General features: G+C 36.3%; 1 protein-coding gene across 2 annotated transcripts in view; it reads right to left on the reverse strand.

Moving 5' to 3' along the window:
- MAP3K5 (mitogen-activated protein kinase kinase kinase 5) overlaps nucleotides 1-25,516 on the reverse strand; it is a 142,745-nt gene that overhangs the window by 20,348 nt on the left and 96,881 nt on the right. For both annotated transcript variants that reach the window (XM_070733590.1, XM_070733591.1), the window contains exons 11-19: nucleotides 25,274-25,381; nucleotides 19,161-19,210; nucleotides 12,937-13,032; nucleotides 10,832-10,913; nucleotides 8,641-8,774; nucleotides 5,268-5,395; nucleotides 4,458-4,594; nucleotides 3,526-3,631; nucleotides 618-775 (exon numbers count right to left, since the gene is read on the reverse strand). In XM_070733590.1, coding sequence (XP_070589691.1) covers nucleotides 618-775; nucleotides 3,526-3,631; nucleotides 4,458-4,594; nucleotides 5,268-5,395; nucleotides 8,641-8,774; nucleotides 10,832-10,913; nucleotides 12,937-13,032; nucleotides 19,161-19,210; nucleotides 25,274-25,381 — 999 coding nt within the window. The remainder of the gene's footprint in view (nucleotides 1-617; nucleotides 776-3,525; nucleotides 3,632-4,457; nucleotides 4,595-5,267; nucleotides 5,396-8,640; nucleotides 8,775-10,831; nucleotides 10,914-12,936; nucleotides 13,033-19,160; nucleotides 19,211-25,273; nucleotides 25,382-25,516) is intronic.

Consider the following 25,516-nt stretch of genomic DNA (forward strand, 5'->3'; position numbering starts at 1 on the left):
GCGACCCCATCCCAAAAGTCACCCCTTTTGCCTTGAGCCGCTGGGACTTCCATTGCCAGCCAAAGCACCCGTTCTTGCATTGCTGGGATTTCCCTAAGCCTCCCCTCGCTGGGAATCCCCATCTCTAGGCTTCCGTTGCCAGACAAAGCGCCCATTCTTGCATTGCTGGGATTTCCCTAAGCCTCCCCTCGCTGGGATTCAGAGCAGCGCCAGCACAGATGAAGGGAATGACAGTGAGGGGAGTCTCAGGGGAATCCCAGCAATGCAAGAACGGGCACTTTGGTTGGCAACGGAAGTCCAGAGCCATGGATTCCCAGCGAGGGGAGGCTCAGGGGAATCCTGGCAACGGAAGTCCGGAGGGTTCGTAAGGTGAAAAAACCGGCTCGGGTTCGTAAGGTGAAAATAGTTCAGAAGAAGAGGCAAAAAAATCTTAAACACTGGATTCGTATCTCGAAGTTTGTTACTAGAGGCGTTTGTAAGACAAGGTACCACTGTGTGCTGTAACATTCCCCCTCTAGCCAATTATCATATCATCTTATTTTTTTCAACACAGCCTTGATATAGTTTATTTTCCTTTTTCCTCCTCTTTTCAGAAAAGAGTAATTATCTAAACTAACCTTAAACATGGCTGCTTGTGGTTCTCCTAATTCATAAAATGGAGGCTTCCCTGTGGCCATTTCAATAATTGTACAGCCTAAGGACCAGATATCTGCAGCCTTTCCATAACCTCTTGGTCCTTTATCAATTATTTCTGGTGCCATATACTGAAGAGTACCTGTGAAAAACAGATGTATTTTATGCATATTTAACAACAAATTGAAAGAAGACACGTATTAATTGAAATTTCAGATTTTACATGTACGTTTCTGTCAATATATGGCACATTAGACTGTTTCAAGTGTCCCACCTACCTTTCCTTTTTAAGACTCAATTATTCTAGTTTAATAGATTGTATTTCATACTGGCTTTGCACTTATGATTTGTCTTTAAATGCTTCTAATCTAATCTCTCAATTACAGTGAAATCAACAAACTGTGATTGAATTCCTCTTTGCAAACCAAGACATGAAATTAAGTTAACAAAACGTGATTAAACAAAACCAAAAACACTTATTTTCTTAAATGCAAAAGGGAACATTACAGGGAGAATATGATGATAATCTTAGTTTATATAAGTTGAATGTCATGTCAGACGTATTGCCCCTAAGAATGCTATAGAAAAGATAGATCAAAGCATTTTCCATTCTACACAGGATTTGGGGCGGTGGGAGTTAACAGACACTTTATTTTTTTTCATCCTTTTCTTACAGTGTGGGAAGGAGAATGCCATTAACATATTGTGTGTGTGTGTGTTCGTTCTCAGCAAGAGCAGATATCTTAAATATTTTGTTATTTCAAATATGCATTAAAAATAATAACCATCCTGTGCCAGTTTGGGTATAAAGGGACAACACTGAAATAACCATGCAAGCATAGCCATGTGATAGCCTGAAGATGTCAGGACTGATCCATCAACAGATTTGGAACATGAATAAAACCTGGCTGTGCTTTAAAAAGTATTATTCAGTGCACAATGTTCTCCAATAAAAAATAAAAAACTGTCTTTGCTAACAACAAACTCTGAATTTCTCATATAAGAAAAAATAAAAAGCAGCAAAACACTGAGTTTATGATTGTAAAAATTATTGTGTGTGCTGACTTTGTATTTTTAATTCAAGACCAAGAACAGATGACTCAAAAAATCTAGTTTTTTTCTACCTGATCTTGTTGTAATTTTGTAATAGTTTTAAGGATCACTGGGTTTAGTTCCATAGTAGTCTCAAAAGTATCCACTACAGTAAACATACAGAAAAAAGAGCTATTTATACATTATGCTGTTTTTGAAGAGCTACCAAACAGAAAGCTTACAAATATTCCAATGGCAGAGCAATAATTTCCATAATATGGTTCAGCATAGGTGTCTGTAACATGCTGTATACACAGGTGTCCTGAATACTGTATGACACAAGCCAAAAGAGCAACTGGGTGCAATGGAGATTTTTAAAAACTTATTTTGAATAGTTCCCACCAGGCTTTTTCAATATATCCAATAATAAGTAAGATTGGAAATGGAATCCAACATTTGGGAATACAAAGTATAAAAAGGCTAATCACAAAGCTGTATCTATTAAATTTAAAAACTGTAACTAAATCTAGTCACTGTTTCAAAGTTACATTAATGTTGTTTTTCTTTTCTATAAAAATATAAATTCACTATAAAATTTAATGTTTGTGTAAATGCATATAATTGCTAGCCATAATATTGAACACTGAGTCAGAGCACACCCAGTTCCTAAATCAGCTTATTGTATGGCCTTTAATTGGACCAGAATATCAGACTGATTAAATAGTTTATACTTCCTCTAAATCAATTCTTAGGAATATTGCTGATAACAGTAGAATAGAATAGAATAGAATAGAATAGATTTTTTATTGGCCAAGTGTGATTGGACACACAAGGAATTTGTCTTGGTGCATATGCTCTCAGCGTAGATTAAAAAAAAGATACATTTGTCAAGAATCATGTGGTACAACACTTAATGATTGTCATAGAGGTCAAATAAGCAATGAAGAAATAATCAATATTAATAAAAATCTTAGGATACAAGCAACACGTTACAGTCAGTCCTAAGTGGGAGGAAAAGGATGATAGGAATGATGAGAAAAAACTAGTAGAAATAGAAGTGCAGATTTAGTAAAAAGTCTGACAGTGTTGAGGGAATTATTTGTTTAGTAGAGTGATGGCGTTCAGGAAAAAACTGTTTTTGTGTCTAGTTGTCTTGGTGTGCAGTGCTCTGTAGCGAAGATTTGAGAGTAGGAGTTGAAATAGTTTATGTCCAGGATGCGAAGGGTCAGAAAATATTTTCAGAGCCCTCTTTTTGACTCAGGCAGAATACAGGTCCTCAATGGAAGGCAGGTTGGCAGCAATTGTTCTTTCTGCAGTTCTGATTATCCTCTAAAGTCTGTGTCGGTCTTGTTGGGTTGAAGAACCAAACCAGACAGTCATGGAGGTGCAGATAATAGAAACATAGAAGACTGATGGCAGAAAAAGACCTCATGATCCATCTAGTCTGCCCTCATACTATTTTCTGTATTTTATCTTAGGATGGATATATGTTTATCCCAGGCATGTTTAAATTCAGCTACTGTGGATTTATCAAGACTCAATTATTCCTCTGTAGAATTGTATCAGCAGCTCCACTAATGGAGATTTCTATGCACATCAACAGATGATTATTTCTATTTATGTGCACTACATCATTAATGTCTTTTCCAATGTAAGTTTTCTTAATTTACACTTTTTAAGATTTACATATAGTTAAATCACTGAAGAGAGGGGGCATATTTTTCCTAAATAAGGCAAATAAAATGAGCATGTTATATTCACTAGGAATCCGAAAGACTATGTTCAATTTATGAACATTCAACATTCTTCCAGACATTGAAATTAGGAACTTTACAATATGCTTTCAAATTTAGAACATACCTGTGAAAGTCTCAGTGCAAGGATTGATTCCAGCAAGTCTCTTCGATGTGCCAAAATCTGAAATCTTTAACACTCCACTGTATGTGTTGATAAGAACATTATCTCCCTGGGGAAAGAGAACATTTGAGATCACTGTTTTACCTTATTAATGACAACACAAAACAATGTATATTTAAAATGAATGCTGGGAAGTGATTATGAATGAAGTAGATGTTGCTACACCTTTGACACTAGATTACATCTCTGATGTTTTCTTCATTACTGAATGCTGAACTAGTATCTCTAATTACCTTCTAAAAATAGTGGTAACGGGCGGGGGGGTGGGGGGGTGAGAGACAATAAAATAGGGCAATTCAAAAACTGTAGGGAAAATTATTTTCTATACCTAATATTGTGTGTTTAAATTATTTTTTATCAATGTATTGGCTAACCGGGAATCATTGAAAGGAAGGAAAAAGCAGCCTCTAAATTTTGCTATAGTGAGTGCACTTAGTCTGGCAAGATTTTTGTAAATAGGCGAAAAGCAATAAACATTTCTCTGATCTGGTTCCTTTTGTCTGACAGATGCCATGCTTTTTCCAAAACCTTTTGAAGAAACACCAACTAAAACAAGGCTGAATTCAGAGGAGAATTCCAGCTAGGCTACCCCTCTAAATTGCAAATAACTTATCCATCATCATTTCATACCATCCATTAATCCTTAAAACTCTAAGAACTAAATCAGTTCCAATGCATTCATACTAGTGGATATCTGTTCAGATTTCTGAACTGTGATCAAATTTATTTACTGTGATCAAATGGGGATTGAGACTTTTTTCTTTCAGAGAAGTTGAACTAATTTCATATTTATAAAATAATTTTACATGCATTCATACCAGATCTTTCTACAAAGAAATCTTCCTTTACAATTTATAGTACATAGCAATACCCACCTTTATATCTCTATGCACAATTTGATTATCATGGAGGTATTTTAATCCTTCAAGAATCTGCTTGGTGTAGAAACCAATGGTCTGTTCGTTATCTTTCAATGGTCCCCATTTTGATCTCAGAAGAGCTGAAAGGCTGCCTGAAATATAAGGAAAAAATAGTTTCAAATGAGACAAATGCTAAGGGTAAAGCACTGGTAGTATTTGTATTTCCTTTAAAAAATGGAACACCAGCACTTTTCATAACACCAGCACTTTTTGTAGCAAAAAAAATATTCTGATTATTAATATACCAGGTTAAATGCAAAGTTAAGCAGACAGAGTTCTACTTGTACAACAGTTTATATTTTTCTGCTCTGCCTAAACCCAGCTGAATTCCCTCAACCCTATGGAGTAAAACTAGATTTGTGCAGAGGAAAAGATACAAAAATTTATTCCACTTTGTATCTGCAGACAGACATCAATGGATACAATTTATTATAAAAATGAATGGTTTATTCTAATTCAAAATGTTAAATTTTATTGCTTTTACCTCAATGATTAGTGAACTGAAAAGCAAATTTTGCGAATTCTGGACAATATTTTACACATCAACTTTTTAAATGTTAATGGAGAAAAATTGCTTTAGAATCTTCTATAATAAACTTGCTGACCTAGGTGAGGGAGGAAGGAAGGAAGGAATCTTGTATAAACCTGCTGACCTGGGAATTGGCTAGGAATTCTGGGAGTTGTAATCCTTGGTTGACAGAAAATACAACAATGGCAAACATTTGAATAAAATGCATTAAGTCGTTAAACCTAGAAATGTTTTACCTCCTGGTACCTGTTCCATGAATATTTTAATAAATCCATCTTCACTAAATGAGCCAAGATACTGAACAATGTTCTTGTGTTTAAGGTGTTTGTGTAAAGCTATTTCTTCATGTAAAGGCTGAGAATATCTAAAAGAAAAAATAGATTAGCATAATTCAGTCCCATAATTTTCATCCCATGAAATATATTACATACTGCTCAGTTTATAAATAAATGCTCAATAATTTACACATGGCCGTTCTTTAAAGTAAAAAAAAAAAGAAACCAAAATTGTCTAGTTAATATTTATACAAAGGAAATATATTCCTAAAAATTGATAACACAGAACAAATAGCAAGCAGAAGGCATGAAGGCTTACTAAGTCAACAACTTACTACTACAGAAAAACACAGCTCTATTGCATATTTTTGATAGTGTAATCCAATATAAATTTGGAATGGGTTTTTTATAGGACATGTCAACCATGGATGTTTGCTTAAGTGCAATAATAATTTTCTTTTTCATTGAAACAGGTTCAGTTTTGAATCACATCTTGTCATTTTCTGGCAAAGTTAAGATTCTGAGTCAATTCTACATTTAAGTTTTGTTATTCATATTAGTCAGTTTTCCCTATCTTGGTTTCTCCAGATACTAAAATACAACTATTAAAATGGCCAGCTGCCACTCCATAGTTTTACCACTCGTTATCAAGATTCGCAAATACCTGACTGCTATTTTCACAAATTTTAGCCCTCAGTGGAACTGCCACAGGGATTACAAAGCTTGAATTTTTGCAATTATATACATACAACTTTCTATAGTATGAAATTCTGGTCCTATTCACATTACAAACTAGACATGAGAGTGAGGGAGAACTGAATTTGGCATAATTTTAAAAACTAAGTTAATTTAATTTAATTTAATTTAATTACGTTAGTCTAGATTTAACAGACATAGTCTAGTTTGAAGTTAAACTAGCTTTCCCTGCATCCTCTAAACCTGTGTTTCCCAACCTTGGCCACTTGAAGATATCTGGACTTCAACTCCCAGAATTCCCCAGCCAGCAAATGCTGGCTGGGGAATTCTGGGAGTTGAAGTCCAGATATCTTCAAGTAGTCAAGGTTGGGAAACACTGCTCTAAACTACTTACCAAAAATCAACTCTCCCTTCCTATAATCATAAATTTAAAAATCTTAAGTGAAACCTGCCCCAAATAAGACTTTTCTACCTCTAGAGTCATTTTGGGTCTCCTCTTCACATATACACATACCAAAGGACAAAAAGGGACAGATAGTATGGCAATTTTTATGATTTTTTAAAAAGAAAATAAATCTTGGGAGAAGAAATAGGAGGTAATGTGGAAGTTGTGGTGTCTGGGAGACCTAGCAGATGACTGACTGAATCATTTCAAATTATGTGTTGTTGACTAACTGAGGGAACTAACTGGAAAGGGCAGGATCACTTATGTCTGCAAACATGCTTTAAGAAGGTTAGGAGAACAATCTGGGCCAGTCTCTCCATATATACAAGTAGTCCTCAATTTGCAACAGTTCATTTAGTGACCGTTCTAAGTTACAACAGCACTGTAAAAAACAATTTGTCCATTTTTCAACTTATGACTGTTGCTGCATACCCATGGTCACATGATCAAAATTTGGATGCTTGGCAACTGATTCATATTTATAACAGTTGCTATGTCCTGGCATCATGTAATCACCTTTTGTGACCTTCTGACAACTAGTCAATGGGGAAGCCATATTCACTTAACAACTATTTCTGCAAAAAGACCCACCTTTGTCACCAGGCATGTATTGTATATTGGACAAAGAATAAATAAATAAAATAAAATAAAAATATTCCTTCCCCATGGCCATTACAAGTTATGTATGGTATGTTTGTGTGTATGTTTGGTTTTTTATAATAAGGGTTTTTAGTTGTTTTATTAAATTGGATTGTTACATGTTATTTTTTTATCATTGTTGTTAGCCGCCCCGAGTCTGCGGAGAGGGGCGGCATACAAATCCAATAAATAATAATAATAATAATAATAATAATAATAATAATAATAATAATAATAATGTCACTAATTTAACAACTGCAGTGATTCGCTTAACAACTAAGGGAGGAAAAGTTGTAAAATGAGGCAAAATTCACTTAATAAATGTCTCACTTAGCAACAAAATTTCTGGGTTCTATTGTAGTCATAAGTCAAGGACTACTTGTATTTGGTATAGACTACATACTATATTTGATATTTTATATTATGTGCATTGGTTGGGAGAAGATTGAAATTGTTCCTGAGTTTTAAATTCTCTATGGAGATTTCTAGCTTTGTTTTCCTTCTGCTTGTAAGTGGAGTATGTATATTTTCTGTGAGAGGTATAATGTCATAGGATTGTGTGATTTATACTATGTATTTACCAGTTCATGCATTTATTCTGCTTATTTCCTATTATGGAAATATATAGGTCAAGTTCCCGAAGCATAAAAAGACTGCTGTAAGGGAGGAGGGTAAGAAGAAAATATATTTGGGGTGGGGAAAGAGAACATTAAAAGTATTTAATGCTTTATAAGTGCACCCCCACACTCACTGCCATTCCCACCCACCCAGCAAAGTTCCACATGCAAATGATTGAGGATAAATACACTTCAGGAAATCTGCAAAAGTCTAGCCTCTCTATTTGGCCAGATGGCCAGCTAAATGAGAAGCTTAAGCCATGTCTGTGCTTCAAATCATCCATTGCCAAAAGGGATGGGAAACGGAAATGTGTGTTAATATTTCATAATCTCTTAAGGTACTTATTTTTTTAACTTACATTCAGAAAGCACTTAACCATTGAATCAGAAACTAAGAGAACATAAATAGCCGTAAAATAACTAACCAATATTAAATCCAGCTAGACTTACTAAGCACACTGCATAAATGCAAACACCACATGTTTAAGTGGCCTGTAATTGAGCATTTTGTATTCATGCAGCAATTGTCTTTCGTCTCTAATTCTGCTTCCTGAGTCTCTGAGCCCAGCTGCAGCCACCTATACACAGCTTTGTGATGTGAACAAGGACAGGAAGACTCCTTTCATACTATTATGTAATAGCCATGGTAGCGCAGTGGTTAGAATGCAGCATTGCAGGCTACACCTGCTGACTGCTAGCTGTTCTACAGTTTGATTCTGACCAGCTCAAGGTTGACTCAGCATTCTTTACGTCAGTAAAATGGGGACAATATGCTCTTTTCCGATTGCCTATGGTTGATGTATCTACTATTTGAGAAGAAAGTGCTTTTGAACACCTTTGGAGATCTATTATTAGTTTTTTCCAACAGAACACTGGTGAGCATTAGCTGTGTAATTGTAAATATAGCAGCATCTGTCAGCATTCACTATTACGATACCTGCTATCTCTTTCTGGGATTTCTTTAATGGCAATTCTGACTTGATTGCTCAGATCTCGTCCTGCATAAACTATGCCATAAGTGCCTTTCCCCAGAATGACTCGTTCACCATTTTCATCATATTCATAATCATACTATAACAAAAAAATACACAAAAGGGAAGGGATATGTCATTCTGTTATGTGTCAAATACAAATATTGTAATCTTTCAGGAAGACATGATTCAACAGTGGCTCAAACCAAGGAGAATCAACATCCTATCTAAATGTCAGGCCAGTGCCGCTGTGTAATCTGTGTTTATTTTTTTTAAATCTGTACTTCATCTTTCAATGGTGAATTAGCATTCCCGGGAGAACAGGAATCCCATAAATGGTAGTCTTCATTTAGTGACCATAAACAGGATCAGCAACTTGCTCGTTTAAGCAAAGAGGTTGTTAAATGAAACCATGACTGTGCATGTGATTTTACTTCAACTTTCCTTTGCTTTAAACACCTACAAAAGCACAAAATGCAAGGACTGGTTGTAAAGTTCCTTTTTATCACTGTTGTAACTATGAACAGTCACTAAATGAGGCAGTCACTATTTAAAAATTTAACGTCAATATTGGTGATACAGTGGTACCTCTACCTACAAACACCTCTACTTACGAACTTTTCTAGGTAAGAACCGGTGTTCCAGATTTTTTTGCCTCTTCTCAAGAATCATTTTCTACCTACAAACCCGAGCCTCTGAAACTGTAACTGGAAAAGGTAGGGAGAAGTCTCCGTGGGGCCTCTCTAGAAATCTCCTGGGAGGAAACAGGGCTGGAAAAGGTGGGGGAAAGCCTCTGTGGGGCCTCTCTAGGAATCTCCTGGGAGGAAACAGGGCCTCCACCCTCCCTGTGGTTTCCCCAATCACATGCATTATTTGCTTTTACATTGATTCCTATGGGAAAAATTGCTCCTTCTTACAAACGTTTCTACTTAAGAACCTGGTCACGGAACAAATTAAGTTCATAAGTAGAGGTACCATTGTAGTTTGTTTTCCACTGATCCATATTTTCCTCATGAACCTTCCTGATAATGTTTAACAAAAGAAGATCTAAAGATCTAACTGGCAGCCAATGATCAAACATACTGCCTTGTTTAACGACTGTCCAAAGTTATGAGTGTTAAAATATAACTTTATGACCAGGTCTCACATTTACAATTGTCCCTGTGGTCATGTGATCAACATCCAGGCACTTCATAACTGATGGGCATTTACAACTTTGCGATGACTTATAATCACATAATTGCTATTTGTGTGCCGCACAACCAGCTTCTGACAAGCATTAGAGAAACAGGCACTAAAATCACAAGTTGCAATCTTTTGATATTTTGCTTAAGAACCTGCAGTGAATTATCAAATTGGAAGGGTTGTCATAAGTCCAACATGGTCAGTGTTAGTACAAGGTACATGGTTGTTAGGGTTTGCCATTGTAAACTACCTATTGTAGTCTCTTGTACTATCGCTTTAAATATGTTGGGCTGGTTCGCCATAAGAGGGCGCCAGTACTCCTTCCCTCGCTTCGCTTACTCGCTTTTGCTTTGCCTTGAGGGGGGAGTGTATTTGCTTAGTGCTTGTTATGGATTGTTTCTATTTTGTATATATGTAAATAGTACTTATTCAGCATAACTAAGTCTGGGTCTGTTTCTTTGGCTTTACCACACATCCACACTCTGTTAAAATTCTCTGCTCAGTGTATGTCAAAGGTCTCATAGCCTAACTATACCGAGACATACCAACAGAGTATGTTTCCCTTAATGACCGCACTGATTAGCAAGGGAGTACCAATCCTGGTTGCTAAGAGAGGATTAACTCTATGCTCAATGGATGACTAAATATCAAATGATATTATCAATATTTACATATATTGTATGCAAATATTAGACTTTGAACAGCTCTTTAAAATGTTCATCTATTTGCAACTGGTTTATACATTATTGTGGCTTTCTTTTTTCTTTGTAATGAGTTATTCTAATATTGCAAAAGAAACATGGGGTTGTAAATCATGCTAGCCGCTGTTCCTGCTAACAAATGCTTGAAACACAGCAGCATCAAGAAGAAAGTCAAGAAAGCAGACAAGGTTGTGGGCATGAAGTGGAACTTGCTAGGGAGCTCAGTTTTTTAAAATATGAAATAATTGGAAGAATACACAGTTGCCTTTACCTCCAGAGAATCTCCATCACATTCGCCTTCCTCTGTGTTTTTTCCTATTTCTTCAGTGATGCTATTAACCATTTCAAAAAATCTGCCAAAGATATATAGTATTCATATAGAAGAAAAGAACAATGAACAGAGTAAAACTTGGTGATTAGCAATCACAACAGACTCTAATGATAGCACAGCTATGTTTCACAAAAGAAATTCCAGACATGTTTTGATATGATCCCCTTAGACTGTACTTTGGACCTCAATATACAATTTTGCATATTGTCTTGGTAAGTACAACTATACCCAGCATACAGTAAAAATATTGGAAGAAAACAAAGATTCCCTGACTCAGATCCCCAGACAGTTTTAAAAGTCATTGAATGTCCGTAAAATAAAAGTTATTGAATGTCCGTAAAATAATCGCTATTCCTCAGCTCAAGATAATTCACAGGGTTGCTGTAAAAATAACAAATATGGAAAGGGAAGAAGCATGTACAATGCCTTCAATTGCTCAGAAAGAATAGGATAAACAAAATAAACAAGCACAGACCTTATTATGTGTGATAGTTACATCATTTGAGAATATATGTATGGTGGTTATGTTACTTTTAATATACCGGTAAATTGCAATCCAATTTTGGATTTAAACAATGCTTTTGTAAGTTTCATATCTGTTCTTAAATGCTTGCAAAGAAAAAGTGATGGAATGCAAACTGAGATATAATTAAGATTATGTAACAGAGGGCATAAGCCATAACAGATGCCATTAAAAACTAAGATAATTTAATTCAAATCTTCAAAATACAAAAACAAATTTGAAAAGATAGATATTTGAAAGATTTAGTGCAGACCTGGGCGGCTTTTCCACAACCCTGATGTTCCCTGAGTATTTCTCATCTCTAGCCGCCCTGAGTCCTTCGGGATTGGGCAGCATAGAAGTCGAATGAATGAATGAATGAATGAATGAATGAATGAATGAATGAATGAACGAACGAACGAACGAACGAACAAATAAATAAATAAATAAATAAATAAATAAATAAATAAGACTTGACCCTACTTTCTGAGCCCAGAAAAAGTCAGCTAGGGAACAACCAGCATGAATGCATGTCATGGATACAAAATGAATGCTACTGATTAAAAACTTCAGAAGCTGAAATTAAATAGCTAAATGTAAAGTAGAGTAGTGTAGAGTAGAGTAGAGTAGAACAGAACAGAACAGAATAAAATAGAATAACAGAGTTGAAAGGTACCTCGGAAGTATTCTAGTCCAACACCCTGATTAGGCAGGAAATTATACACCACTTCAAACAAATAATTATCCAACATCTCCTTTAAAACTTCCAGGGTTGGAGCATTCACAACTTCTGGAGGCAATCTGTTCAACTAATTTAACTGTTCTAACCATCAGGAACTTTCTCCTTAGTTCTAGGTTGTTTATCTCTTTAGTTAGTTTCCAACAATTGCTTCTTGTCCTGCCCTCTGATGCTTTGGAGAGTAGCTTTACTCCCTCTTCTTTGTGGCAGCCCCTAAGATATTGGAACCCTGCTACCATGTCTCCGCTAGTCCTTCTTTTCATTAAACTAGAGATACCCAGTTCCTGTGACTGTTCTTCATATGTTTTAGAGCCAAATCCCCTAAGAATCCTTGTTGCTTTTCTCTGTATTCTTTCTAGAGCAGTGGTTCCCAACTTTTTGGGGGCCATGCCCCACTCAATCATCTCTAAACTCCTGATGCCCCTCCCCCCATGACATATAACTATGTCAAAAGTGAACTACTACACATGCAGAGGAAGCCTAAAGGTTATTGACTTGGTTTAAACAAGGTTCCAATTGCCCTCATTAAAAATCAAATTGCCCCTCTGTGGAGTATGGGCCACACATTGGGAACCACTGTTCTGGAGTCTCCCCATCTTTTTTACATGGTGGTGACCAAAACTGGATGCAGTATTCCAAGTGTGGCCTTACCAAGGCATTATAAAGTGGTATTTATGTATTTATGTAAATACAATTATTTTTCATGCCCTAGTGGCTTTTAAAATGTTTTATCAAATAATAACATGGAAGATGTAAAAATAGCATATCTGTCTTTTTAAATATGAAATAGTAATCAACACATACTTTTTGCAGTGATGTTCTGTACAGAAATAGATTTGGAAGTCATCTGAATTGTGTAGTACATACAGGAAACAGCATCGTTCTTCAAATTTTGAAATGCTACAAAGAAATAAAATTAGAATAGATGATTAATATGTCTTTATACTTTATGAAATCTTTCAATTTCTACAAGAAATCAGAATTTTTAGTGCCTGATATCTGAAAAATGTTCCAGAGTAATTCTGTCCTTATTTTTAAGAAGGAAACTAAGGTGAGGATATGTTAGAGAAAGAAAATCCTCCCTCAGACTATATAAAACAAAAGTGTTGAATGAAACTCAGGTGGCTTCCTTACAGAAAAATAAAAGTTAATTCAATATTTAGGGACAGTTATGCTATCATTTCCAAACTTTTCTCTAATCTCACAGATTATTTAAGTCTGTAAATTTAAGGGGAGTGGGTGGGTTATAAAACTATACCAAAAAGCTAAAAAAATTATTCTTGAAATACTTACTTAAGTATTTTGTATTATTTATTAAGTAGTCCACTATCAGTTATTTGAAGAAAGAAATTCTACCTTTAAACATGCCTGGGATAAACATATATCCATCCTAAGATAAAATACAGAAAATAGTATAAGGGCAGACTAGATGGACCATGAGGTCTTTTTCTGCCGTCAGACTTCTATGTTTCTATGTTTCTATAGGTAGCTCCCTCATTTAAATGGACTGCATTTCATTAAAATTATACACCCAGTGCAAGGGTATGCAAAGTTGGCTCGTCTGACTTGTGGACTTCAACTCCCAGAATTCTTGAGCTAGCATGATTGGCTCAGGAATTCTGGGAGTTGAAGTCCACAAGTCATAGAAGAGCCAACTTTGCCTACCCCTGACCTAGTGCAACTGTCCTCTTATTAAATAAAAACCTCAGGGAAGATCATATGGGTTTGGAAGTTCATGAATCACATAAAAACTCCATGTAGTTTATGGAACTGTCATCAACCACCAAGAATGAATGATGAAGATAACCCTCGAATGACCTGCTCTTTCACCGTCCATGGTATGAAGCTGACTACATACTGGAAGCCATTGGAGGGCACCCTAACACAAACTTTCAGTCGCTGCTTTCTTTTTCCTTTTAAACGTACCAAAAACTCACTATTAAATTACGGCTGTCACATAATTAATCTATGAAATATATTTTAGCATGAAGTATAGTAAACAGCAAATAAAATACTAAAATATTACAAACAGATATTTCCGATTGCATAACAATCTTTTTAAATTTTTTCTATTCTATACAAACACATATATTTCCAGAATAAATGCCACTTGAAATCTATCAGATAACTTATGACAAGTAACCTTACTAAATTTGCTGAATCTTACTGCAGGATAACTAAATACAGTATATAGGTGTCTAGGTGAATTAAATATGCATATAATTGTATTGTTAATATAAGAAGGAAAGCAGAGTTCTGCTACATCAGGCAGGCCATAAGGCACTCTAATCTTGCACAATGTGTCACAAGGGTTGTGTCACAACTGGGACACAGCCCAAGTTTGGAATGGGTGGAATACTCCTTCCACAGTTGCTTCTCACTAACCATATTTAAAGATTTATTTAAACAGCAATGTAGTTAGCATTAGTAGCTATTGATAACTTGATTTTTTATGACTATGGAGATTCTCAGTCATCGAGGTCTAAGTGGAATTGACAGTAGAATTGAAAATTGCATGGAGTACCAAGTCTCAAAAAGATGCTTTTTTCAAAAGGCAACTGGATGATTTTTCCCCCCTTCAGGAAGATGTTTCGCTTCTCATCCAAGAATTGATGAAGCTTTTTGGATATCTTCTTTCTCAACGGGGAAAAAAATAGTCCAACCTTTTGAAAAAGCACCTTTTTGAGACTTGATACTCCATGCAACTATCAATTCTACCTTTAAAATAATTTAAATTACCTGCCTCTTATGGCAACTGTTATTGCCCTAAATGGCTCAGGGTCAGACTATTTACGGGACCACCTCCTCCCTCATACCTCACTGTGGCCAGTAAGAGTCGGCCTTGTCCAGATCCCATCCGCCAAACAATGTCAGTTGACGGGTCTCAGGGAAGAGCCTTCTCTGTGGTGGCTCTGACCCTTTGGAATCAACGGCCCCTGGAGATTCACACTATCTCCACCCTAGTGGTCTTCCAGAAAGCTGTTAAGACCTGGCTTTTCCAGCAGGCCTGGAACTAGGATTCATTGCGACTTTGGTTTTTTAGGATATTATTGTTCTTTAGTGTATTATTGACTTCATTCCTATATTTTTATTGTTGCTGTATTTATGATTGCTGTTAGCCGCTCTGAGTCCTTTTTGGAGTGAGCGGCATGTAAATATAAATATTAAATTAATTTTAAAAGCCTGTTTGCAGTCAATTTTACAGCTCAGTTCTGCACTGTAAATCAGAATCTCCTTGCATGTAGTTTTAGTAAACAACCTTAAGTTTTAACACTTCTAACCAGAGATAAGCCCTAGTTAAGAGCCAGTGCACCCAGCCTCCTATCCATTCCATCTGGTTACTCATGGTACTGCCAACACATGAGATAAGGCAAACTGTCAGTGATGCTACTGCGAGGCAGTTTTCAGGGCGTGAATGGCCCGGCTATAGAAGCCCTGAGGTAAACCAAGGCAGGGTGTGTGGGGCAGCTCTACCGTCCCCATCTCACAGAGGCAGCACTGACACGCCAATTGACCTCCTGCAGAAAAAGTGGTAAGTTTTTTCCTCATACATGGGGGGGAAAATAATACATCTCCCCAAAATAAGCCCTGGTGCTTATTTTGCAGCCCCAAAAATATAAGACTGGGTCTTATTTTTGAGGAAACACTCGTCTTACAAACGCCTCATCATACAAACCTTTCGAGATACAAACCCAGGGTTTAAGATTTTTTTTGCCTCTTCTTAGAAACTATTTTCACCTTACAAACCCACCGCCGCTGCTGGGTTGCCCCGCCTCCAGACTTCCATTGCCAGCGAAGCACCCGTTTTTGCGCTGCTGGGATTTCCCTGAGGCTCCCCTCCATGGGAAACGCCACCTCCGGACTTCCGTGTTTTTGTGATGCTGCAGGGGGAATCCCATCAAAAGAATCCCAGCAGCACAAAAACAGGTATTTCGCTGGCAACGGAAGTCAGGAGGTGGGGTTTCCCAGCGAAGGGAGCCTCAGTGAAATAGCAGCATCGCAAAAACACAGAGGTCCGGAGGTGGGGTTTTGAGGACTTCGGTATTTTTGTGATGATGGGATTCCCCTACAGCATCGCAAAAACACAGAAGTCCGGAGGTGGGGTTTCCCATGGAGGGGAGCCTCAGGAGAATCCCAGCAGTGCAAAAACGGGCGCTTCGGCTGGCAAAAGGGGTGAATTTTGGGCTTGCACGCATTAATCGCTTTTCCATTGATTCCTATGGGAAACATTGTTTCGTCTTACAAACTTTTCACCTTAACAACCTCATCCCGGAACCAGTCAAGTTTGTAAGACAAGGTATCACTGTATTTGTATTATCTCTCCCTTTTTGCTCCTTTAATTTCCAAGCTAAAGTGTACTCAGTGCTGCAATCTTTTCTTGAAGAATTCCTATTTTATACTTTGTTCCTTTCTATAATACTATTTTGGTATTCTGCCATATGAGTTAGGTCCCACAGAGTTGGCCTTCTCCAGGTCCCGTCAACCAGACAATGTCGCTTGGCAGGGCCAAGGGGAAGAGCCTTCTCTGTGGGGGCCCCGGCCCTCTGGAATCAGTTCCCCCCAGAGATTCATATTGTTCCCACTCTCCTTGCCTTCCGCAGAAGTCTTAAGACTCACTTATGTCACCAGGCTTGGGGAAATTAGATCTTGGCCTCTCTGCTGATGAATATTGTGTATGGCTGAGTCTGAATGGGTATGATTGATTTTAAAATATTGGGAATTTTAGGCTAGTTATTTAGTTTAATTAATTGCCTTCGAAGAGGAGTGGTAAATAAACCCAATCAATCAATCAATCAATCAATCAATAAATAAATAAATAAATAAATTTTGAGACATGATGACTAGCAGGTAGATCGTATTGCATAGATTTATATAAATGCATTATATTGGCAATTCTATTTTAATTTCCATTCTTAATGGTTCCAAGTATGGGACATGCTTTTTTAAAAATATAATTCTACAGGTAGTCCTTTACTTATAACCATTTGTTTTTGTGACCATTCAAAATTACAAAGGCACTGAAAAAAGTGAATTATGACTGGTTTTCACTTACAACTGTTTCAGCATCCTAGTGGTCACATGATCAAAATTTGGGCTCTTGACAACTGGCACATACTTATGATGTTACACTGTCCCAGAGTCATGTGAATATAATTTGTAATCTTTCCAGCTAACTTCCGACAAGCAGAAGTCAATTCACTTAACAGCTGCAGTGATTCGCTTAACAGGTCATAAAACGAGACACAACTCATTTAACAAATGCCTCACTAAGGGGTCAATTGTGATCGTAAATCAAGGATTGCCTCTAGTCACTATGATTCCATGATCCTTTTCATTACCAGTTCAGAGCCTTTTAATATAAAAGGTTTGTTTTGTTTTCTACCAACATGCATCACTTTATAATGCCACTCTGACGACTATTCACTGAAGGAAATCATTTTGGGTTCTCCTTCAACAAACAAGGCTGCCTCATTCTTAGCAATAAATATCAAATTATTTCTATAAGAGTTAAAAAGTATTGGTTATGGTTCTGATCCATGGGAGACGCCTTTTTGCCTATCTGACCTCTATGAACATTTACTAAGTTTCCTATTTCTCTCCCCCCATCAGTTGCTCAAAGTCCAACTACATAATTAATTAGGTAATCCTTGCATATATATTTACTTCTCTTCCAAAAAAAGTCAGTGAGATTTCCCTTTGCAAAAGCTATGTTGATTTCTTATCAGCAAGATCTGTATTTGGAGGAGAGTTGTTTCTCATTATCTATTTAATAATACTTCCAGAAGCAATGGGCTATGTTTGAGTCCTTTGTTTTGCTTCAATCTCTTTTAAAATTTGGCTGAGTGTAAAAGAGAAGTTGCATACATTTATGGGGGGAAAAGACAGCATGTTCATATTTAAAAACTATTCCAGGTCTGGACACTTATTTAATTTTAGCTTGTTAATTTGTTGTACAGATTCTCCTTGTTACCTCTGTATTCTTAGCTGGTTTCAAACATCTCCAGAAAAAAACCACTCTCAACACGCACATTTATTTATTATTTAGAAAATAATTCATTCTTTGCTAATATTCTATCCTACCTTAACACACCTTTAAAGTTTTCACATTATCAGGGCTTCATACCACAGATGGCTATAAAACTTTCTTTCAGGCCTACACTTACAAGCAGAAACAAGATTAGATAAGTACTTTTACTGCAAAGAATTAGGAAGCTACATAGACAAATTCTGTGTACTGTAAAGCAATACAAACCTGCCACACACAGAGTTACAACATAAACATAAGACAGTACTAGCACCAAAGTTTATCGTATGGACTGCTTTCTCCTTGTTTGATTTCAATTTTCCTGACATTAGTATAGGTTCCATTAAAAATGAGCTCTCTGTAAGAGAGATGGAGCTCTCTCCATTTCACAATCTTTAACCTGTATTTGGTCAGTTTCTTATTCCATGTACATTTGAAGTTTTGTTTTTTAATTATTTACTTTAATGTTCTTTGCCCTGTGTTTCTCAAATCTCTTTTTGGTAACTTTTATTACTAGCTAGCATAATTTAGCTTGTTTTTTTGTTCAGCTTTGAGCAAAACATTCACTTCCTGAAGGAAACTTTCTTAATTTTGATATCATCTCTGGCCTTGCTCAAAGATAGTATCTAGAATTCTTTTGAATTTTGTCATAGCCTAATTCCACCTCCCAGCAAATATAGGCAATTTGCAATTTGTTAAAAACATTTTAAAACACATAACAACAAACTTAAAGCAAAGAAAAAGATGGCAGAGAAAACAAATCCAGATGAGAAAAACAGAAGAAAAGGGGATTCAACTGTCCTCATCAAAGTCCCTTGAAATCACCATTAGGCTAATACAATATAAGACATTATATTATTTTTGGGGAAACATAGTAGAAAGTCACTCTTTCTCGTCTTGATTATACAGTTATTGCAAGGATTGAATAGAATAGTCAGTCATTCTGAACTCTATAAAGAAAAGATAGTATAAAGAAATCACAAATAAATATAAATGAACCTACCTTACTCCTCTTATAGATTCAGCACTGAAGTTCCATTCATGAATACCTTTCTAAAAAAAAAAGAAACCAACAAACATAGCATGTAATTCTTAAATGATATAAAATATTTAGCCTATAACTTAAAAATCTTGGCAGGTTATTTTCCTTTATTACATTTACCCTTTTATAAAACAGTTGTCACTTTAATAATATTGCATACGGCACTAGGTTCAAGTCAGACTTGACTCCTAATAATTTCTTGTATAGATTTGTGTTTTATTGGCAAGTATGAAATGATTTACTCATTTTTTTATGAATTTGTTAAATGTATCTTGGATTGATCGGTTATGTGCCATCAAGTTGTTTCAACTCCTAGTGACCACATAAATAGATAGATGTATTGGGCTACCCAATTCAAATACTTTAGCGGTTTTTGGGGCAGTATATAACAAAAAAAAATGAACAATATACAAAATAATTATTTAACATTAAGACATACCCAATATACGACAGTTAAAGTGCATACCACAGTAATGAAAGTAACCAAAAGATAATTCTATTTAACTGCAACCAAATATATGGGAACTATATTCTGGAATATTTTTTGAATTTCCAGTTCTGCCAGAGCTCTGGTAGCCCTGAGTCGCCTCGAGAAGGGCGGGATAGAAATCTAATTAATAAATAAATGAATGAATGAATGAATGAATGAATGAATGAATGAATGAATGAACGAACGAACGAACGAACGAACGAACAAACAAACAAACAAACAAACAAACAATTCCCTGATATTCCTATTCATATACTAACTAAACCTGAACCTGCTTAGTTTCCAGACAAAGTTAGCCTTGTATTGCCACCTACTTAAGTTAAGAGATTTCCTAATAACTCTTCTTTGCTGAACTTAGACTTTTTTGTCATGGTTAAATCTTTGAAACTTCCTTCTTTGCTTATTTAATAGGATGCCTTTCAAACAAGATATTTCTCTATTATCTCTCCACATTTGATGAGCCGTTTTGTTAGATTCCATTTCAATTCTTAACAAATGTGGAGGTGAAAATTATACCTAGACAAAGGCATTAAACTATAAAACACTTCAGATCTGTTTCGCATTAGTTAGATGACATTAAAATAAAGGCTCAGGAATTCCTATTTCTTTAAAAACATATTTTTTTAAAAAAAAAATTTAACAGTTGCTTAATAATTATCTTCTCAAGAGGGTGAAGTTAAATAGCAACATTTTCCTGGTGATCCTGCCAAACTTTCAGTCCACCAGTGTACACATTTTAAGAACGTTGCCCAAGTCTGGCATCTGTTGTTTGCTTAATAAAAACTAAGACAACAAGAAAACTATTTAAGTAGCCATGTACCAGGGCTAAGGTAGCACTCAAGAGCACTAGAAAGAACAATACTAGATGCCCCTTGGTATTGCAGCTATAGGCAAGAGGCAGGCTTACGCCACAAAACAGTTCACGTGTTATTCAGCAGACAAAAAGAGGCAGTAAATTCTATCCAAGTCAAATAAATGTTTAAACTTAAGCTTCCAAACTACTCATCAAAGTTCAGCAGAGTTAGTATATTAGTGTGATTGAGGAGAAAAACTAAACAACCCCCCATCCTCCATTCTAGACCCATAAAAGAGGATCAAAACTTATTGCAGCTCAATGCAAAATTTATATTGTTAAGTGAGACATTTGTTCAGCCAGTTTTGTCCCATTTTACGACATTTCATGCCCCGGTTAAATGAATCATTACAGTTGTTAAATTAGTAACATGGTTGTTAAGCAAATCTGGCTTCCTCGTTGATTTTGCTTGACAGAAGATCACAAAAGCTGATCACATGACCTGGGACACTGCCACCATCCTAAACACGAGTAAGATGCCAAGCATCCGAATTTTGACCACGTGACTATAGGAATGCTGCAATGGTTGTAAATGTGAAAAATGGTCCCAATGTGCTTTTTTCCAGTGCTGTTATAACTTTGAACAATCACTAAACAAATTGCTGTAAGTTGAGGACTACCTGTACTGCAATTTATAAAGTCAGACTGAATTTCTTCCCTGTGATAATCTGAGGAATATAGTAGACATATTGTATTTTTCAGAGTATAAGACGCACCCCTTTCCTCCCTAAATGAGGCTTAAAATTCAGGTGTGTCTTATACTCTGTAGCTTTTTTTGAAGCCTTTTCCCCAAGCCCTAACTAGGTGCTAACGATCTTTCCAACTCTTATTTTGCAGGTTCTTTCATTGTTACTCTCTGCAAAGAATGTTTTCCAAGCCCTAAGTATTTTCAGGATTCTTTTTATTGCTCTAAATGTTTCTTTCCAGCTCTAACCAGGTGCTAAACAGATGCTAACAAGATGTAGTGAGCTGGCTCTTACAAGCTCTTTCATTGTTACTCTCTCCAAATAAGGTTTTTTAAAGCCCTAACTAGGGGATAAAATAATATGCTGAAGCTGACCAGACTAAGGATGGTAGCCAGATGAATATCTGGTAAGTAGATTCTTTTCCCATTTTTCCTTTCCAAAAACTAAGGCGCGTTTTATACTCTGAAAAATATGGTACACCACTGACACATCATCAGCCGATGAAGCAGATCCTCTTGTTTCCTGCAAGCTCCCTGTATCCCCCATATCTGCTCTATGCCTTGGTCTCTTCAGCCTTGAAAGATGGCATTTAAGGGGTGACTTGATCGAAGTATATAAAATCACACAATACTAGGATGAGGGGGCACTCCCTAAAGCTCATAGGTAAGAAAGCAGGGACAAATAAAGGGAAATATTTCTTCACCCAGAGGGTCGTTGGTTTATGGAATTCACTTCCAGAAGAGGTCGTGACAGCTGTCAGCCAGATTCATGGGTGCCAGGTGCATCGGTGGTTATTGAAACAGATGTCCATGTGCTGCCTCTATGTTGGTTGAGGCAGGCAGGATTCCCTTGAGTACCATTTGTTGGGGGTCAAGGGAAAGGGAGGTTTTTGCCTTCTCTTTCTTCTCAAGATCCCCATAGACAATTGGTGGGCCACTGTGTGACACAGAATGCTGGACTTGATGGGCTTTGGCCAATTCAGCATGGCTCTTCTTATATTCTTATGCTCTAGAAGTTCAGATCTTCTTGAGAAGGTAGAGAGGAAAGAATGAGACCACCGGTGATGGAAGCGAATTAAGAGAAAGGCCACCTTCCATTGCAAGATTGTAGCTAGTGAAATATGCTCAGCAATCCCAAAAGTAGTAAATCATAATGAAGCTCAACATTTAGAGGTTTCTTGACCTTTAAGATAAAAATTGTCTTATGGAATCTAGCATGACAGTGGTTTTCCTACACTGCCTTTATGCAAGGTTTCTTCAACTGGGTTAAATTACTCTTATTCCCATGTGAAGGATGCATTTGTTTCCCCCCAAAGAGACATAATGTGCAAAGCCTTGGCAAATTAGTGTACAGTCTGCTGTACTAACTAAGGATCAAAGCTGAGTGTACCAACACTGGAACTCATGAGTTTTCATTTTAATACGGTTGTTAGCTTTGCTCTAACATGAAAAAGGAATGTATCAAAAGCTACCGCCCATGTTTTTCATAGATGGACTAAAAAAAAGAAAATAAGATTTTTATAAAATAAACAGATTTCCTGCAAACTGACCAAAAAAGCAGATGGTGCTAGGAAATAATTATCCACAAACGATATCTTTTCCTCACTTTGCATCATTAATTTGGCCCTCAAGCTCTTCAGAAAAAAATATGCATATCCCTGATTTCTAAAGCTTGCCCACCCCATTCTAGACTCCGGATGATTGCTGTCTTAGTAAGGAAGCAATTTGATTTAGAGATGTCAAAATGCTACAGATGGTCACTTCAACCAATCTGACCAGCAAAACCTAAGCTAAAACCTAAGCTAGATGTATCCTACTTATGAGTTATTGCAATAATAATTTTGTTTAATGTAACAGGAAGTGAAGAGTTGAATAGCATATAGGTGATCCTTACTTAATGAAGATTTGTTCAGCAACTGAACTTATGAGGCTGCTGAGCAATTGTAGTTATGGGTTGTGTTGGTTGCAACAACCCCATGATCGTCTGATCACCATTTGTGTCCTTCTTTAATTGAAGAAATGAGGAGGCCAGTGGGAGATTGCAAATGGCAATCGAGGTCCTCGCTTAACAGCCTGCAGTGATTTGCTTAATAAGGGCAACCAGAACTGCTGGAATTTTTGTCACTAAGAGATGTGGTTACGTAACATTTCATTTTATGACAGCATTACTTAGTGACAAAAATTATGTTCCCAATTGATGTTGTTCAATGACTACCTGCACTCTATATTGTAGAATGTTTCAAATGACTACCTGTATTCTATATTGTAGAATGTTTCAAAAAATACTGTAGACCTATGTACATAAAAGGTAGATGAAAGACAAAAGGTTAAATTTAAAAATGGCCAAAATTTCCCAAAAGACCACCAAATCCTGACTTTAAAAAAAATCTTATTCCCAAAATACGTTTTGAGCATACTAAAATAGGGCAAGAACACCAACATTTTATTTAATTTGGCAATAGTATCTTAGTGTTATTAAATTGTGCATATTTTATATATTTAATTTTGTATTTCTAGGGATGCATTTGAGTATAGTGTATACATTCTTCTGGTAAGACCCAAACTTGACATGTTACAGACTAGTGGTCCAAAAGGGGAAAAAATCCTATGAAATTTATTTAAATCTAAAACATTTTCTATATTTTCTATCATTTCTTTCACTTAATCCCCCCCCCCCCCCCCGAAATGATAGCATTTGCCCTTTTACATCTAAAAGTATTTCAGCTTTTCTATTCAGTTCTGTCTTGAATAGTATGTTATATAATTCACTCTAATAATAACCTAAATACGAAACTAAAATTCTTATTGGCACTAAAGAAAAAAGCCCCGTTAGTCATACCATTCATTCTAGTTCATTTGCATAGACTTCTGGCATAAAATTACTTGATAATGTAGTGCTGCACATGCTAGAATAAAATAATGGAACTGTCTCATGAGCATAATTAGAAACATTATAGAAAGAGTTTAATTTGAAGTCAAGAAACACTTTCCATGCAAGCAGTTCCAATGTAATTCCTTCCTGAAAAAGCCTCTGCCTAAATTTTTGGGAAGACAGCAGGCCACTATAGAATGGCAAATTGGTGCATACAGTACTGAGTTGAATGAGCCAATAATCTAGCTTGATATAACAGAGCACTCTATAACTCTGAGATACAGTGTTCCCTCGATTTTCGTGGGTTCGAACTTCGCGAATAGCCTATACCACGGTTTTTCAAAAAATATTAATTAAAAAATACTTCGCGGTTTTTTTCCTATACCACGGTTTTCCCCGCCTGATGACGTCATACATCATCACCAAACTAAAAATTTTTGCAAATAAATAACAAATAATAATAATAATTGTTAATAAATAATTATCTTTATAAATATCAGGATCACTAAGTGTCTTATTCAATGGTGAGTACCAGTAATAATGGTGAGTAAATGGTTGTTAAGGGAATGGGAAATGGTAATTTAGGGGTTTAAAGTGTTAAGGGATGGTTTGTGATACTGTCCATAGCCAAAAATGGTGTGTTTACTTCCGCATCTCTACTTTGCGGAAATTCAACTTTCGCGGGCGGTCTCAGAACGCATCCCCCGCGGAAATCGAGGGATCACTGTACTTCATATATGAGCATGCTACATTTTTCTCTTTTATTCATTCCTGGATTGGTCTCTTGAAAAGAGTTTTGGAAATGATTTGCCCTTGCCATCTTCTTAGAGCTGGGAGAATATCCCCCAAGTGTCTTTGTGTCTAAAGTGGAATCAGAATTCAACTTTCCCAGTTTCTAACCTGTTATCTTAACACCTGGACCAAATTGGCTCTTTATATTATGCTTAATATTATTTCCCAGCATCCATTACTTCCTCTCCCTTAAATTTCTTGATTGTCATATTCCATTATCTTTCCTCCCTAAAATACCAAAGATTCTTTGGTATTTAGTAATTTCCTTTAGTAAGAAAAAATAATATTTAGCTCCTGCACTGTAGCAGAGTGATCATTTGGGGATAAGATGAAAAAGGAAACATTTTGTACATCTTCTTAAGATACAAGGAAAGCGGCTTACCTTATCATCAGGCATAACATGCCAAATAGAGACTGTCTTTTCTTCAGCTTCACTATTGATTGACAAGTACGAAGGTTGGTAGATTTTTGTAGGTTCTAATATTAAAACCTACAAGGAAAAATGACAAAATAAAAGTTAATAACTGTTTCCTCAAAATGTCTGGCTATTTAGATATTAAACTCTGGTAGAATAGAGCAGTGTTTCCCAACCTTGGCAACTTGAAGATATCTGGACTTCAACTCC

This window comes from Erythrolamprus reginae, chromosome 1 (assembly GCF_031021105.1).
Source record: "Erythrolamprus reginae isolate rEryReg1 chromosome 1, rEryReg1.hap1, whole genome shotgun sequence".
NCBI lineage: Eukaryota > Metazoa > Chordata > Lepidosauria > Squamata > Dipsadidae > Erythrolamprus > Erythrolamprus reginae.